Genomic DNA, 13,909 nt, shown 5'->3' with positions numbered 1-13,909 from the left:
CAGACTTCAAGGATGCCATTATCATCACTCTTTTCAGAAAGGACAGAGTGTGGAAACTATCAAGGAATCACCCTCTGAACCTCCGCAAGAATCTTTGCAAACCGCCTTCTACCTATTTCAGAAAACATTGCCTCATTCATAGAATCCTAGAGTTGGAAGAGACCTCATGGGCCATCCAGTCCAACCCCATTTTGCCAAGAAGCAGGAATATTGCATTCAAAGCACCCCCGACAGATGGCCATCCAGCCTCTGCTTAAAAGCCTCCAAAGAAGGAGCCTCCACCACACTCCGGGGCAGAGAGTTCCACTGCTGAACGGCTCTCACAGTCAGGAAGTTCTTTAGTGAAATTCACCCCATTGCTTGTCCCATCTGAAATCTCCCACCAGGCACACTACCCTATTCATCCATCTCACCCAGGATTTTTATATTTTGAATTCTACCCCTTGTAACTTGGTCCAGCCCACTGTGCACATTTTTATTATTTTATTTCATTTCAGTGTTTGATTTTGTATTAATTTGTTTTGTTTACATTTCATTTGCTGTATGTATTTTATTTTGATTTGTTGCAATTGTTGGGCTTAGTCTCACGTTAACTGTCCCGAGTCCCCTTGGGGAGATGGTGGCGGGTTATAAATAAAGTTATTATTATTATTATTATTATTATTATTGACACAAAAGCAAAGTATGTCACACCAAACGAGATCTATATGCTGGATTTTGTATCACAAGTCGAACACTTCCCAAGAGTCTAGGACTGTGTGATGTATTTTTGGATGATGCGCGCAGATCCAAGTAAGGTGGCCTTTTGCAGTTGACAGATCATGATTTTGTCGATGTTTATTGTTATTGTTGTTATTATTATTATTTCCCCTGAATCCCAGAATGGCTTCCACCCCTCCAGAGGAACAGTGATATGATCTTTCCAGCATGACATCCTCTGTACCTGGCATTCATCAAACTTGCGAAGGCCTTTGACACCATGAATCGTAATGTTCTCTGGACCATCCTCTTGAAAATCGGATACCCTGATAAATTAGGGAACATCATACAGCTCCTCCATGATGACATGACAGCAACAGTCTTTGACAGCAGTGGCCTGTTTACGATGGATCAGGTGTCAAACAGAAATGCAATATTGCTCCAACCTTATTTTCCATCTTCATAACAATGATTTTGCACCTTGTTGATGGGAAGCATCCCACTGGGGTGGAAATCATATATTGGACAGATAGCAAGCTCTTTAACCCAGCAGGCTGAAAGCCAAGAACAAGATCACAACCGCTTCCGTTATTGGAGTTTTTCCAATATGCTGATGATAATGGAGTCTGTGCTCATTCTGAGAAAGACCTACAAGCCACTTCAAACACCTTCTTTGCAGAAGCATATGGAAAGCTTGGCCTCCCACTGAATATTGAGAAAACCAAAGTGCTCTATGAGCAAAAGGCTCAGACCAATGCCAGAAATACTGCTTAATGATGTAACGGTACAAAATGCTGCCAATTTCCACTACTTCAGCAGCCACTTTCTCAAAAAGTTGACCTACAACACCCATTTGAGCTCTGCAAGTATAGCATTTCTTTCAAATGAAAGCAAAGAGCATTCAAGTATTGGGACGTATAGGAATAACAAGGTACTAGTTTATAAGACTATTGTCCTTCTAACTCTGTTGTACACCTGCAAAACATGGACCATCTACAAACATCACTCTTGACTTCTGGAAGAATTCCATCAGTGTTGCCTCCAAAAAAAAAAAATCCTGCAAATCCCTTGGGAAGAAGACAGGTGAACAAACATTAGCGTTCCGAAAGAAGCAAAGACCACCAGCCTTAAAGCCACAATCTTCCTCCATCCACTTTGCTGGACCAAATGCCACATTGTCCGAATGGCCAAAGATCACCATCTCCCTCAGCAGTTCCTTTCCTCTTAGGTCAAAAACTGAAAATGGAATGACGGAAGGCACCTCACGAGAACCCTTGTTGGGACCCGCCTTCCATCTGGAAATGTCTTCACTGCAAAAGAAAGCTCATGCAGATCCAGAATAGGTCTCCAAAGTCACCTATGGACCCACCATCAAGACTCTACCCTTGGAAGACAATCATAGTCAGCCATAGGGGACCATCAATGATGGATACGAGCCTCTGTTGGTAGGGCTTGGTGGGTGCCTTCCTGCCTGGCAGAAAGAAAGGGCTTTGGACTGGAGGACCCTTGCTCTTCTAACTTGGTGCCCATGATCCTATGAGGAGCGTGCCTTTGAGGCTGCCCCGAGTGGGACCCCCCCTCCCCAATTGCGACGCTTCAGAGAAAAAGAGCCCTTACATGGCACAGGAGGGGCTGCAATGGAACCTGTATTTGGGGAGTGGGGGGAGGATCTCAGGGCCCCCCATGAAGCCAGTCAGTCTGTCAGTCCGTCCGAGAGTCCAGCGTAGGCCACCCCTCCTCCCTCTTTCTTCCTCCATCCTTTGGGAGCGGCCCTCCCTCCCTCCTGCCCTTGCTGGTCTTGAGCGAGAGAGTCCCGGACCCTCCTGGGGGCCCCCCACTCGCGGTGGAGGAGCTTCTCTCGCAGGTGTAACTCCAGGAAGCGGCACTGGTCCTCTCCTGGAAGGCAGGCCTCCTCTTCCTCTACCAGCTCCTCTTTCTGGGGACCCTCACCCCCTGGAAAGGCCAGACGCCGGTGCCTCGGGGCCAGTGGGGCTGGGTGGGGGGCCTCCCCTGAGCTTGAACCTCCTCCTCCTCCTCCATCACCAGGGGCCCGTTCTTCTCCTCCTCTGTGTGTCTCTGGATGGAGGGCCTTCTGGAGCTGGCGGGGTGGCCCCCATCTGCGGTGGAGGAGCTTCTCGCGCAGGTGCCTCTCGAGAGCCTGGCGCCGTTCCACGGGGAAGAGGGGCCGGTGGGGGCCTGGGGGTCCCCTCAGCGCCTCACAGGGCAGGAAGGCCCTCAGGTCCGTCACCTCTGCTGTCGCCGAGAAGGCCCCCAATGAGGAGCGGACCACTGGAGGGATCCCCCAGAGCAGCTGGAGCCGCTTCCGTTGGACGTGGCCCTCGAGGGTCTCCTGTGCCTCTCCGCAAAGCAGCAGCGGGTCCAGCAGCGACGCCTCCAGCACCGCCCCACTCCCTCGAGATACCGCCGGAGGAGGAGGAGGAGGGGACTCGGGCCCAGGGTCCAGGTAGGTGCAGAAGGAAGGGGCCAGCCGATGCATCCTGCGCTCTGCCATCTGCCTGATGCTCTCATGTGCTTCCTGTCTTTCAGGGGCTGCTGGAATTGGGCTCCACTGGGCTGAGATATGGTCAAAGGCGCCTCTTCCTTGTCACCGACCTGGCAGTTCTGTTGACCTCGTTGCCAAGGAAATGCATTGTGAGGTGGGGCCCACCAAGGAGGAGGTGGAACCAGAATCCTAGAGTTAGAAGGGACCTCCAAAGGCCATCCAGTCTAACCACCTTCTTTCTCTCAGGAAGGAAGACACCATTCAAGCCCTTCTGACAGATAGCCTTCCAGTCTCTATTTCAATGCCTCCATCCCTTGGTAAGAACCCTTCCCCCCGCCATTGGAAACATGGACCCAAGGGAAACCCTGCCAGCCTTCCTTCTGGCAGTGGGCTTAGGAAGCATCCCCTTCAAACTACAAGAGAGGAGATTCCATCTGAACATTAGGAAGAACTTCCTGACTGTGAGAGCCGTTCAGCAGTGGAACTCTCTGCCCCAGAGTGTGGTGGAGGCTCCTTCTTTGGAAGCTTTTAAGCAGAGGCTGGATGGCCATTTGTCAGGGGTGATTTGAATGCAATATTCCTGCTTCTTGGCTGAATGGGGTTGGACTGGATGGCCCATGAGGTCTCTTCCAACTCTTTGATTCTATGATTCTATGATTCCGCCTGGTCCTCCAGAGACATGTGCATTCACATGTAATATGAAGTCCCGTGTAGCATTTCAGGAGCAACTTCTTTTCCACAGTTTGAGGTACATAGAAGAAAAATTCCCAAACACTTCCGGGGGAACTTATGCACCTGGAAGGTTCACATAGGAATGATGATAAATGGAAGGAACACAAACAAGCTCATTTGCACAAGCAACTGGGTATTTAGAATCATAGAATCATAGAATCAAAGAGTTGGAAGAGACCTCCTGGGCCATCATCCAGTCCAACCCCATTCTGCCAAGAAGCAGGGATATTGCATTCAAATCACCCCTGACAGATGGCCATCCAGCCTCTGCTTAAAAGCTTCCAAAGAAGGAGCCTCCACCACACTCCGGGGCAGAGAGTTCCACTGCTGAACGGCTCTCACAGTCAGGAAGTTCTTCCTCATGTTCAGATGGAATCTCCTCTCTTGTAGTTTGAAGCCATTCCTCCATTGCGTCCTAGTCTTCAAGGAAGCAGAAAACAAGCTTGCTCCCTCCTCCTCCCTGTGGCTTCCTCTCACATATTTATACATGGCTATCATATCTCCTCTCAGCCTTCTCTTCTTCAGGCTAAACATGCCCAGCTCCCCAAGCCACACGTAATATGAAGTCCCGTGTAGCATTTCAGGAGCAACTTCTTTTCCACAGTTTGAGGTACATAGAAGAAAAAATCCCAAACGCTTCCAGGGGAACCTATGCACCTGGAAGGTTCACATAGGAGTGACGATAAATGGAAGGAATACAAACAAGCTCATTTGCACAAGCAACTGGGTATTTCACTGCAGTCCTTAGCAAATACACACACACACACCCCTATCTGTAGTCAATATTTAGCTGGGCTCTGGAGGGAGGGCCCTTGCTTTTCGTCTGCTTTGCTTTGTGGGGTGGCAGAAGACCTTGAGGCGGCATCTAGACCGCAGAATTAATCCAGTCTAACACCACTTGAACAGCCATTTCTCAATGCCAAGGAATCCTGGGAGTAGCAGTTTGGCAGAGGAGGCTGAATCAAACAAAGGAGTAAACTACCGTAAATCACTCTGGTTTTATAGTTTCAATGGTTTTAATCTATTGCTATTTGTTGTTGATTTGATATGTGATGTTTATGTCCTGAGATGGTTTTTAAGCAACTTTTAAGGTGGATATAAGTGATTTTAATGTTTGTATATATTTATTTGTTATCAATAATTACAACCTAGTGGCATTTTTTCACCTAAACATTCAATGTCCTGGCATTGAATGTTTGCCGTATATATGTTGTGCTCTGCCCTGAGTTCCCTGCGGGGTGAGAAGGGCTGAATATAAATGTTTATATATGTGTGTGTGTGTGTGTGTGTGTGAGAGAGAGAGAGAGAGAGAGAGAGAGAGAGAGAGATTGAATTTTGCAATTGATTATGTTGTGAACCGCTTTGAGTCCGCTCCCCCCCCCCCCCCCCGGGGGTGAAAACAGTGATATATAAGTGCAATAAATAAATACATAAATAAAATATTCCATAGCATTGAAGCATGACGATTAAGGTGGTGTCAATGTATTTCTTCTACAGTGCAGATGCACCCTGTGTTCCTCCATCAAGGGCCATAGGCTCAATGGCCGGACAGGGGAGAACCAGATACGGTCCAGCTTTTGTGTCCCAGCAGCTGTTTCTGCTAGTTCAGCAACAAGAATGCACAATGGAGGACCTCCTTGTGGCAACCCCAGAGGCACTCCAAGTGGCCAGATACTGCTCAAAGGACATTTAATCAACTACCAAGTTTGCAAACTTTGTGTTTTTTATCTGTTTGTTTGTTTTGTCCTGTTAGAAATGTAATACAATGGTCTGGTTGCCCCTGACACGATAAATAATAAATAAATAAGCAACAAGAAGAGTCCTCTTGCTCAGTGTCCCCCAGAAAGGATAAGGAGAATCTGTGATCAAACTGTGAGTAGAACAGGCAGTGCAGACAGAAGGTCCAGTTAAGTCAGGAGATAAGATGACCTAGAAAGCAGCTTTGATAAAGAGGCAGTGTCTCACTTGGTCATAAAAGAAGCAAAGCGGGAGAAGTGATGCGAATGGCAGAAAACCACAGACCCAGCAGAGAAGCAAAGGGTGCAAAAAGAGAAAGTTCAAAAGGGAGAAAGGAGAGAAGGAGGGCCCAGCGAGTGCAGCAGGTGAGGCACCTGGAAGGAAGGAAAGGCAGCCTCCCAACAAGGAGGGAAAAGGGGCCATTTCAACACATGGCTCTTTTGTTTCCACCACACAGAGCAAGTTCTTAGGTTCCTAGGACACCTGGGGGGGGGGGGGAGGGGGTCAAGCCTTGGGATCGTCGTCCTTCCCTCGAAAGAAAGTGCTCCAGCGCACTTCCCATCTGGGATGGCCTAGAATCCTAGAGTTGGAAGAGACCTCCTGGGCCACCCAGTCCAACCCCATTCTGCCAAGAAGCAGGAATATTGCATTCAAAGCACCCCTGACAGATGGCCATCCAGCCTCTGTTTCAAAGCTTCCAAAGAAGGAGCCTCCACCACACTCCTTCCGGGGCAGAGTGTTCCACTGCTGAATGGCTCTCACAGTCAGGAAGTTCTTCCTCATGTTCAGGTGGAATCTCCTCTCTTGTAGTTTGAAGCCATTGTTCCATTGCGTCCTAGTCTCCAGGGAAGCAGAAAGGAAGCTTGCTCCCTCCTCCTCCTCCCTGTGGCTTCCTCTCACATATTTATACATGGCGCTGATCATATCTCCTCTCAGCCTTCTCTTCTTCAGGCTAAACATGCCCAGTTCCCTAAGCCGCTCCTCATAGGGCTTGTTCTCCAGACCCTTGATCATTTTAGTCGCCCTCCTCTGGACACATTCCAGCTTGTCAATATCTCTCTTGTGATGCCCAGAATTGGACACAATATTCCAGATGTGGTCTAACCAAAGCGGAATAGAGGGGTAGCATTACTTCCTTAGATGCTCCTATTGATGCAGGCCAAAATCCCATTGGCTTTTTTTGGCTTTTTTTGCCGCCACATCACATTGTTGGCTCATGTTCACCTTCCTCCCCACGAGGACTCCAAGATCTTTTTCACACGTACTGCTCTCGAGCCAGGCGTCACCCATTCTGTATCTTTGCATTTCATTTTTTCTGCCAAAGTGGAGTATCTTACATTTGTCACTGTTGAACTTCATTTTGTTAGTTTTGGCCCTTCATCTCTCTAATCTGTCAAGATCGTTTTGAATTCTGCTCCTGTCCTCTGGAGTCTTGGCTCTCCCTCCCAATTTGGTGTCATCTGCAAACTTGATGATCCTGCCTTCTAGCCCTTCATCTAAGTCATTAATAAAGATGTTGAACAGGACCGGGCACAGGACGGAACCCTGCGGCACTCCGCAGGACAAGAAATGGACAGCGGAGAGCAAGGGATAATAGAGGGTTCTCTATGATCCCCGGTGCGGAGTACCACCATAAAGTCCTGGAATGTACCACCATGAAGGCCTTGGCCTTTGTAAGCCGCATCGAGTCCTTTGGGAGATGCTAGCGGGGTACAAATAAAGTTTAATAATAATAATAAAAATAATAATAATGTATCCCCCAAGGATATGGGGGTTGAGCTGAAAATAAAATGGATCCAAACTGTTTAGTTTCAATGTATTGTCGAAGGCTTTCATGGCTGGAATCACTAGGTTCTTGTGGTTTTTTTTGGGCTATAGGGCCATGTTCTAGAGGCATTTCTCCTGACGTTTCGCCTGCATCTATGGCAAGCATCCTCAGAAGTAGTGTTTAGTTTCACTTATGAAAAATATGGAAGAAGAACATTGCCAGGCTCATTAAAGACTCATTTGGCATGAAGGTCAACATATGTTTACCTAAGTACAAACACATTATCTCTGGGTTTCATACTGAATGTCACATCCTGACTTTTTGGGCATCTTCTCTGTGTTTTAGTTATGACAACAACTTGTTTTGTTTCTGTACATATTACAGCTTGTGAAGTAGAAAGGTGGGGGCCTCCAAGGCATGTCAACAAGACTTTTTCAAAACGTTCTTCCTTCATATTGAATTTGTGGTATTTTTTTTCTCCTTCTGTGGTTTTGGTGTTATTCCACAACCATTTCCAACATTTGTGTAGACAGATGTTTTCACCTGCTTTTGATACAAATCATTTCTGAAAGTGTTTGCAATGCAAGCCAGACAACATGCAACACATTCCAAAAGCATCACTTACCATATCTGTAGTTTTATCTTCTTTCCTTGCAATTCAACAGTCTTGATCTTGAAGTCTATGCCTAAGAATCAAACAAAAGGAGAGGCAAAATCAGCCATCTTGAGAAGCAACGTTTGCACAAACCCAGGGAGTGAAAATATGGCAAAAACCTCATACTTTATCCACAAATATTCCAGAAGGCCCCAGCCAGTGCCTCCAAAGCTAAGTCTGCAAGCGCAAGTACAAAGCCATTCAACTTTATACCAGCAAACAGCAGTGTGCAACTAGGATGGCTGGAGCATGACAAACCGCAGAGGCAAAACTCCCCAAATTTCATGGCCTATGAAGCAATAATAGAGTGTGTGAGAGTGCAGGGAAATTTATGTGTGGACATGAGGAAAGGACAGCAGGAAGGACACAGGGACAGAGGAAGGACATAACTCTAGACTTCTGTAGGAAACCAACAATCTTGCTTCCTTTCAGGAATGAATCACTTTCCTGGCCCAAGCAATGCCAAGAGAAGGCTGGGGGAAGGCAAAGGTCTTTCATATGTTTTCAGGAAAGGCTTCAGAATCCCCCCCCCCCCCCACCCAAAAAAAGCGGACGCATGTCAAGCCATGAGTCATGCGCCTGAGTCAGGAGGAGGATCCCCGTTCTGCTGACTTCAACTTTCCCCCAGTACTTTCCCTGCAAGGGACCCGCAACCGAGATCAGATTGCTGGAAGTTGCGTACTGAAACCAAAGTGTTTCTGCAAGCAACAAGGATTCATAACCATGCAAACCCCCCATTTTGCAATAATCCTATTGGCCTCCTCACCGTTCCCTTTCTGCTGCAGCGTTGGGCTCAAGATTTAAACTATGTACCGGCAATGAATCATAGAAAGAGTTGGAAGGGACCTCATGGGCCATCCAGTCCAACCCCATTCTGCCAAGAAGCAGGAATATAGCATTCAAATCACCCCTGACAGATGGCCATCCAGCCTCTGTTTAAAAGCTTCCAAAGAAGGAGCCTCCACCACACTCCGGGGCAGAGAGTTCCATTGCTGAACGGCTCTCTCTCACAGTCAGGAAGTTCTTCCTCATGTTCAGGTGGAATCTCCTCTCTTGTAGTTTGAAGCCATTGTTCCGCATCCTAGTCTCCAAGGAAGCAGAAAACAAGCTTGCTCCCTCCTCCTCCCTGGGGCTTCCTCTCACATATTTATACATGGCTATCATGTCTCCTCTCATCCTTCTCTTCTTCAGGCTAAACATGCCCAGTTCCCTAAGCCGCTCCTCATAGGGCTTGTTCTCCAGACCCTTGATCATTTGAGTCGCCCTCCTCTGGACACATTCCAGCTTAGAGTCAATATCTCTCTTGAATTGTGGTGCCCAGAATTGGACACAATATTCCAGGTGTGGTCTAACCAAAGTGGAATAGAGCATGGGGAGCATGACTTCCTTAGATCTAGACACTATGCTCCTATTGATGCAGGCCAAAATCCCATTGGCTTTTTTTGCCGCCACATCACATTGTTGGCTCATGTTTAACTTGTTGTCCACGAGGACTCCAAGATATTTTTCACACATACTGCTCTCGAGCCAGGCATTGTCCCCCGTTCTGTAACTTTGCATTTTGTTTTTCCTGCCAAAGTGGAGTATCTTGCATTTGTCACTGTTGAACTTCATTTTGTTAGCTTTGGCCCATCTCTCTAATCTGTCAAGATCGTTTTGAATCCTGCTCCTGTCCTCTGGACTATTGGTTATCCCTCCCAATCTGGTGTTGTCTGCAAACTTGATGATCCTGCAAACTTGATGATCCTGCAAACTTGATGATCATGCCTTCTCGCCCTTCATCTAAGTCATTAATAAAGATCCTGAGCAGGACCGGGCCCAGGACGGAACCCTGCTTTGGGCACTCCACTCATCACTTCTTTCCAGGATGAAGAGGAAGCATTGGTGAGAATCACCCTCTGGGTTCGTCCATTTAACCAATTACAGGAGAGGTCTACGGCAATCGTTTTGAATATTTTATCAGTAATTACAGTTTAAATGTGTTTCGAATTGTCCTCTTCAATAATCTTGTTATTCAATTGGATTCTAGAACCTTTGTAAAATGAGATTTTAATTTAATTTCGTTTTAAATTCCTGTAAGCCACTTTGGAACCCATCCCGGGAGAGAGGCGTGGTCTAATTGGATAAATAGGCGCGTTTCCCTCTCCAAAAATATCCGCAGCGGTTCTAAACGAAATGGGAAGGTCTGGTGGTGCCATGAGCAGGTATGGAAACTGCACACATGTTGGCTTGGCAACAAGAAACAAATAAAAAAATGGGTTGTTGTAGGTTTTTTTGGGCTATATGGCCATGTTCTAGAGGCATTTCCTCCTGACATTTCGCCTGCATCTATGGCAAGCATCCTCAGGTCCCTTCCTCCAATTCTGGGCACCACAATTCAAGAGAGAGATTGACAAGCTGGAATGTGTCCAGAGGAGGGCGACTAAAATGATCAAGGGTCTGGAGAACAAGCCCTATGAGGAGCGGCTAAAGGAGCTGGGCATGTTTAGCCTGAAGAAGAGAAGGCTGAGAGGAGATATGATAGCCATGTATAAATATGTGAGAGGAAGCCACAGGGAGGAGGGAGCAAGCTTGTTTTCTGCTTCCTTGGAGACTAGGACGCAATGGAACAATGGCTTCAAACTACAAGAGAGGAGATTCCATCTGAACATGAGGAAGAACTGGATTGGCGATTTGGCATAGGAAACTGTAATGATTTAATGATGTGGTTTTTACTGTACTGAGTTGTACTATTTTAATATGTAATGAGTTGTATTTGCTGTTTTATCTGATTGTATTTGATATGTATTGTAAAGCGACCTGAGTCCCTCGTCGAGGTTGAGAAGGCCGGTATAGAAATCTTCTAAATAAATAAATAAATAAATAAAACTTCCTGACTGTGAGAGACGTTCAGCAGTGGAACTCTCTGCCCCGGAGTGTGGTGGAGGCTCCTTCTTTGGAAGCTTTTAAACAGAGGCTGGATGGCCATCTGTCAGGGGTGATTTGAATGCAATATTCCTGCTTCTTGGCAGAATGGGGTTGGACTGGATGGCCCATGAGGTCTCTTCCAACTCTTTGATTCTTTGATTCTATGATTCTATGATTCTATGATTCCAGCCATGAAAGCCTTCGACAACAAATAAAAAATTGACCCGGTTCTGCAAAGTCTTTCTGACCTGAACTGAAATGTATTTTAACAGGAGGAGACAAAATGAGTGACAGAATGGGTGCCAAAGGGGAGGAGAAGGATTACACCGTGACAAATTCTGCTGTGGCCTTCTACAATGGAGGAGCTTAGTCTGTCAAGACAGGCTGATGACACATTCTTGTATCATGGACGCCTTCCAGGATTGGAAACAGGGTCCCTAAACACCAAAAGGATACCAACCATCATACAAGAAACACGTCATTAAAACGACAGAATTCACAATGACAGTGCAGCAGAACTGCATCTTGCATTATTTAATAATAATAATAATAATAATAATAATAATAATACTTTATTTATACCCCGCCACCATCTCCCCAAGGGGACTCGGAGTGGCTTACATGAGGCCAAACCTGACAACACAACAAAAGGACAAAAAGAATAAGCAAATAAAACAATACAATTAATATTAGAGAGATGGGCCAAAACTAACAAAATGAAGTTCAACGGGGACAAATGCAAGATACTCCACTTAGGCAGGAAAAACGAAATGCAAAGTTACAGAATGGGGAACAATGCCTGGCTCGAGAACAGTACTGTAAAGTAGGAAAATAAGGTACCACCTTAAAGTGTGGGGAGGCTAAATTAACTGATTTATGAGGCCATAAAGAGGCCATAAAGCATTCCAGCAGGGGAAGCATGCGGGGAATGCGGAAGTGCTTCATCAGCGTCGCAGATGGACTAGGAAAGCGACAGCTCCCCTGGCGTCCAGAAAAAAGTTAAATAGCCTCTGTCTATGTCTGCATATGTTTGTATGTCAAAAATTGGCATTGAATGTTTGCCGTATATGTGTACCCTGAGTCCCCTGCGGGGTGAGGAGAAGGGCGGAATATAAAAGCTGTAAATAAATAAATAAAATAAATACGTGTGAAAACGATCTTGGCGTCCTCGTGGACAACAAGTTAAACATGAGCCAACAATGTGATGTGGCGGCAAAAAAAGCCAATGGGATTTTGGCCTGCATCAAGAGGAGCCCAGTGTCTAGATCTAGGGAAGTCATGCTCCTCATGCTCTATTCCGCTTTGGTTAAACCACTTTACCTGGAATATTGTGTCCAATTCTGGGCACCACAATTCAAGGGAGATATTGACTCTAAGCTGGAATGTGTCCAGAGGAGGGCGACTCAAATGATCAAGGGTCTGGAGAACAAGCCCTATGAGGAGCGGCTTAAGGAGCTGGGCATGCTTAGCCTGAAGAAGAGAAGGCTGAGAGGAGATATGATAGCCATGTATAAATATGTGAGAGGAAGCCACAGGGAGGAGGAGGGAGCAAGCTTGTTTTCTGCTTCCCTGGAGACTCAGACGCAATGGAACAATGGCTTCAAACTACAAGAGAGGAGATTCCATCTGAACCTGAGGAAGAACTTCCTGACTGTGAGAGCTGTTCAACAGAGGAACTCTCTGCCCTGGAGTGTGGTGGAGGCTCCTTCTTTGGAAGCTTTTAAACAGAGGCTGGATGGCCATCTGTCAGGGGTGATTTGAATGCAATATTCCTGCTTTTTGGCAGAATGGGGTTGGACTGGATGGCCCAGGAGGTCTCTTCCCACTCTTTGATTCTATGATTCTAAGTGTGAACCGCTTTGGGTATCTATTCTGGAGTAAAAAGCAAGGTAGTAATAGTACAAACAACAGGCGCAGCTTTGAGTTGAAGGGAGAGCCCCTTCAGGAGATTAAACACTGTTTTTCCCCTTCTGAAAATGTGCAGGAGGAGCCTGGCACAAAGACTAGGAACAATTTCTAAGAGAAGTATATTTAAGTGAGATTAATATGCAATTATATATGTAAAGAGCTCGGAAAGTCCTCAAAGTCCATGTAAACAAACTCGGGCCCAAACTGACGCCATATTAATCCTTTCCTGTGAGATTCTTTTTCTTCTTCAAACAAGGGATGGGCCTCTTCATGCTCAACGCAACCAAGACACCTAGCGCCAATCAAGGCATGCGTGCCATCCCTTATCTGACTGAGTCTGTAGTCAAACTGCCTCCAAGATGTTCCCAAAAGCCTACTTTCCCCTCAAAAGAGAAAACCAGAGAGCTGAGCAGTTGTGGTGACTCAATAAACTCCCAAAGCACAATTCAAGGTGTACAAGGCCAGCACTGGGAGACAATGCGCAAATGCCCTCCCAAGCACCCCTTTAAATGCTCCTAGTTAAGAGGTCAAGAGCAGACATGCGCAGCCCTTCTGGGGGTTTCCTTTCAACTGGAACACACAACTGCAAATGCAAAGAGACAACCACATTCATTTGGTATCAAGACAAAATCCAGATTTATTTCAGGAAGGTTTTTGCATCTAACTCCGGCATGGGCAAACTTCAGCCCTCCAGGTGTTTTGGACCTTACCTCCTACAATTCCTAAAGAGTTGAAGTCCAAAACACATGGAGGGCTGAAGTTTGCCCGTGCCTGACCTAACAGATTTCATCCAAGGCTGCAACATGCTCTATGGCTGCTTGTCGTAGAGTGGCTTCATGCCGTTTCTGACTTATGGGAACTCTAAGGCAGTGGTTCTCAACCTGTGGGTCCTCAGGTGTTTTGGCCTTCAACTCCCAGAAAACAACAAGGGAGGAGGGAGCAAGGGAGGAGGGAGCAAGCTTGTCTTCTGCTTCCTTGGAGACTAGGACACGGAACAATG

The 13,909-nt window shown here is 46.5% G+C and overlaps 1 protein-coding gene across 1 annotated transcript in view; it reads right to left on the bottom strand.

The window, feature by feature from the left end:
* The window catches only part of RAB10 (RAB10, member RAS oncogene family), a 78,519-nt gene that overhangs the window by 28,730 nt on the left and 35,880 nt on the right, over positions 1 to 13,909 (bottom strand). Inside the window, exon 2 of the mRNA XM_060754797.2 lies at positions 8,065 to 8,125. Within this exon, the coding sequence (XP_060610780.1) occupies positions 8,065 to 8,125 (61 nt within the window). The remainder of the gene's footprint in view (positions 1 to 8,064; positions 8,126 to 13,909) is intronic.

This window comes from Anolis sagrei, chromosome 1 (assembly GCF_037176765.1).
Source record: "Anolis sagrei isolate rAnoSag1 chromosome 1, rAnoSag1.mat, whole genome shotgun sequence".
NCBI classification, from domain to species: domain Eukaryota; kingdom Metazoa; phylum Chordata; class Lepidosauria; order Squamata; family Dactyloidae; genus Anolis; species Anolis sagrei.
This window is presented reverse-complemented; position numbering and strand designations above follow the sequence as displayed.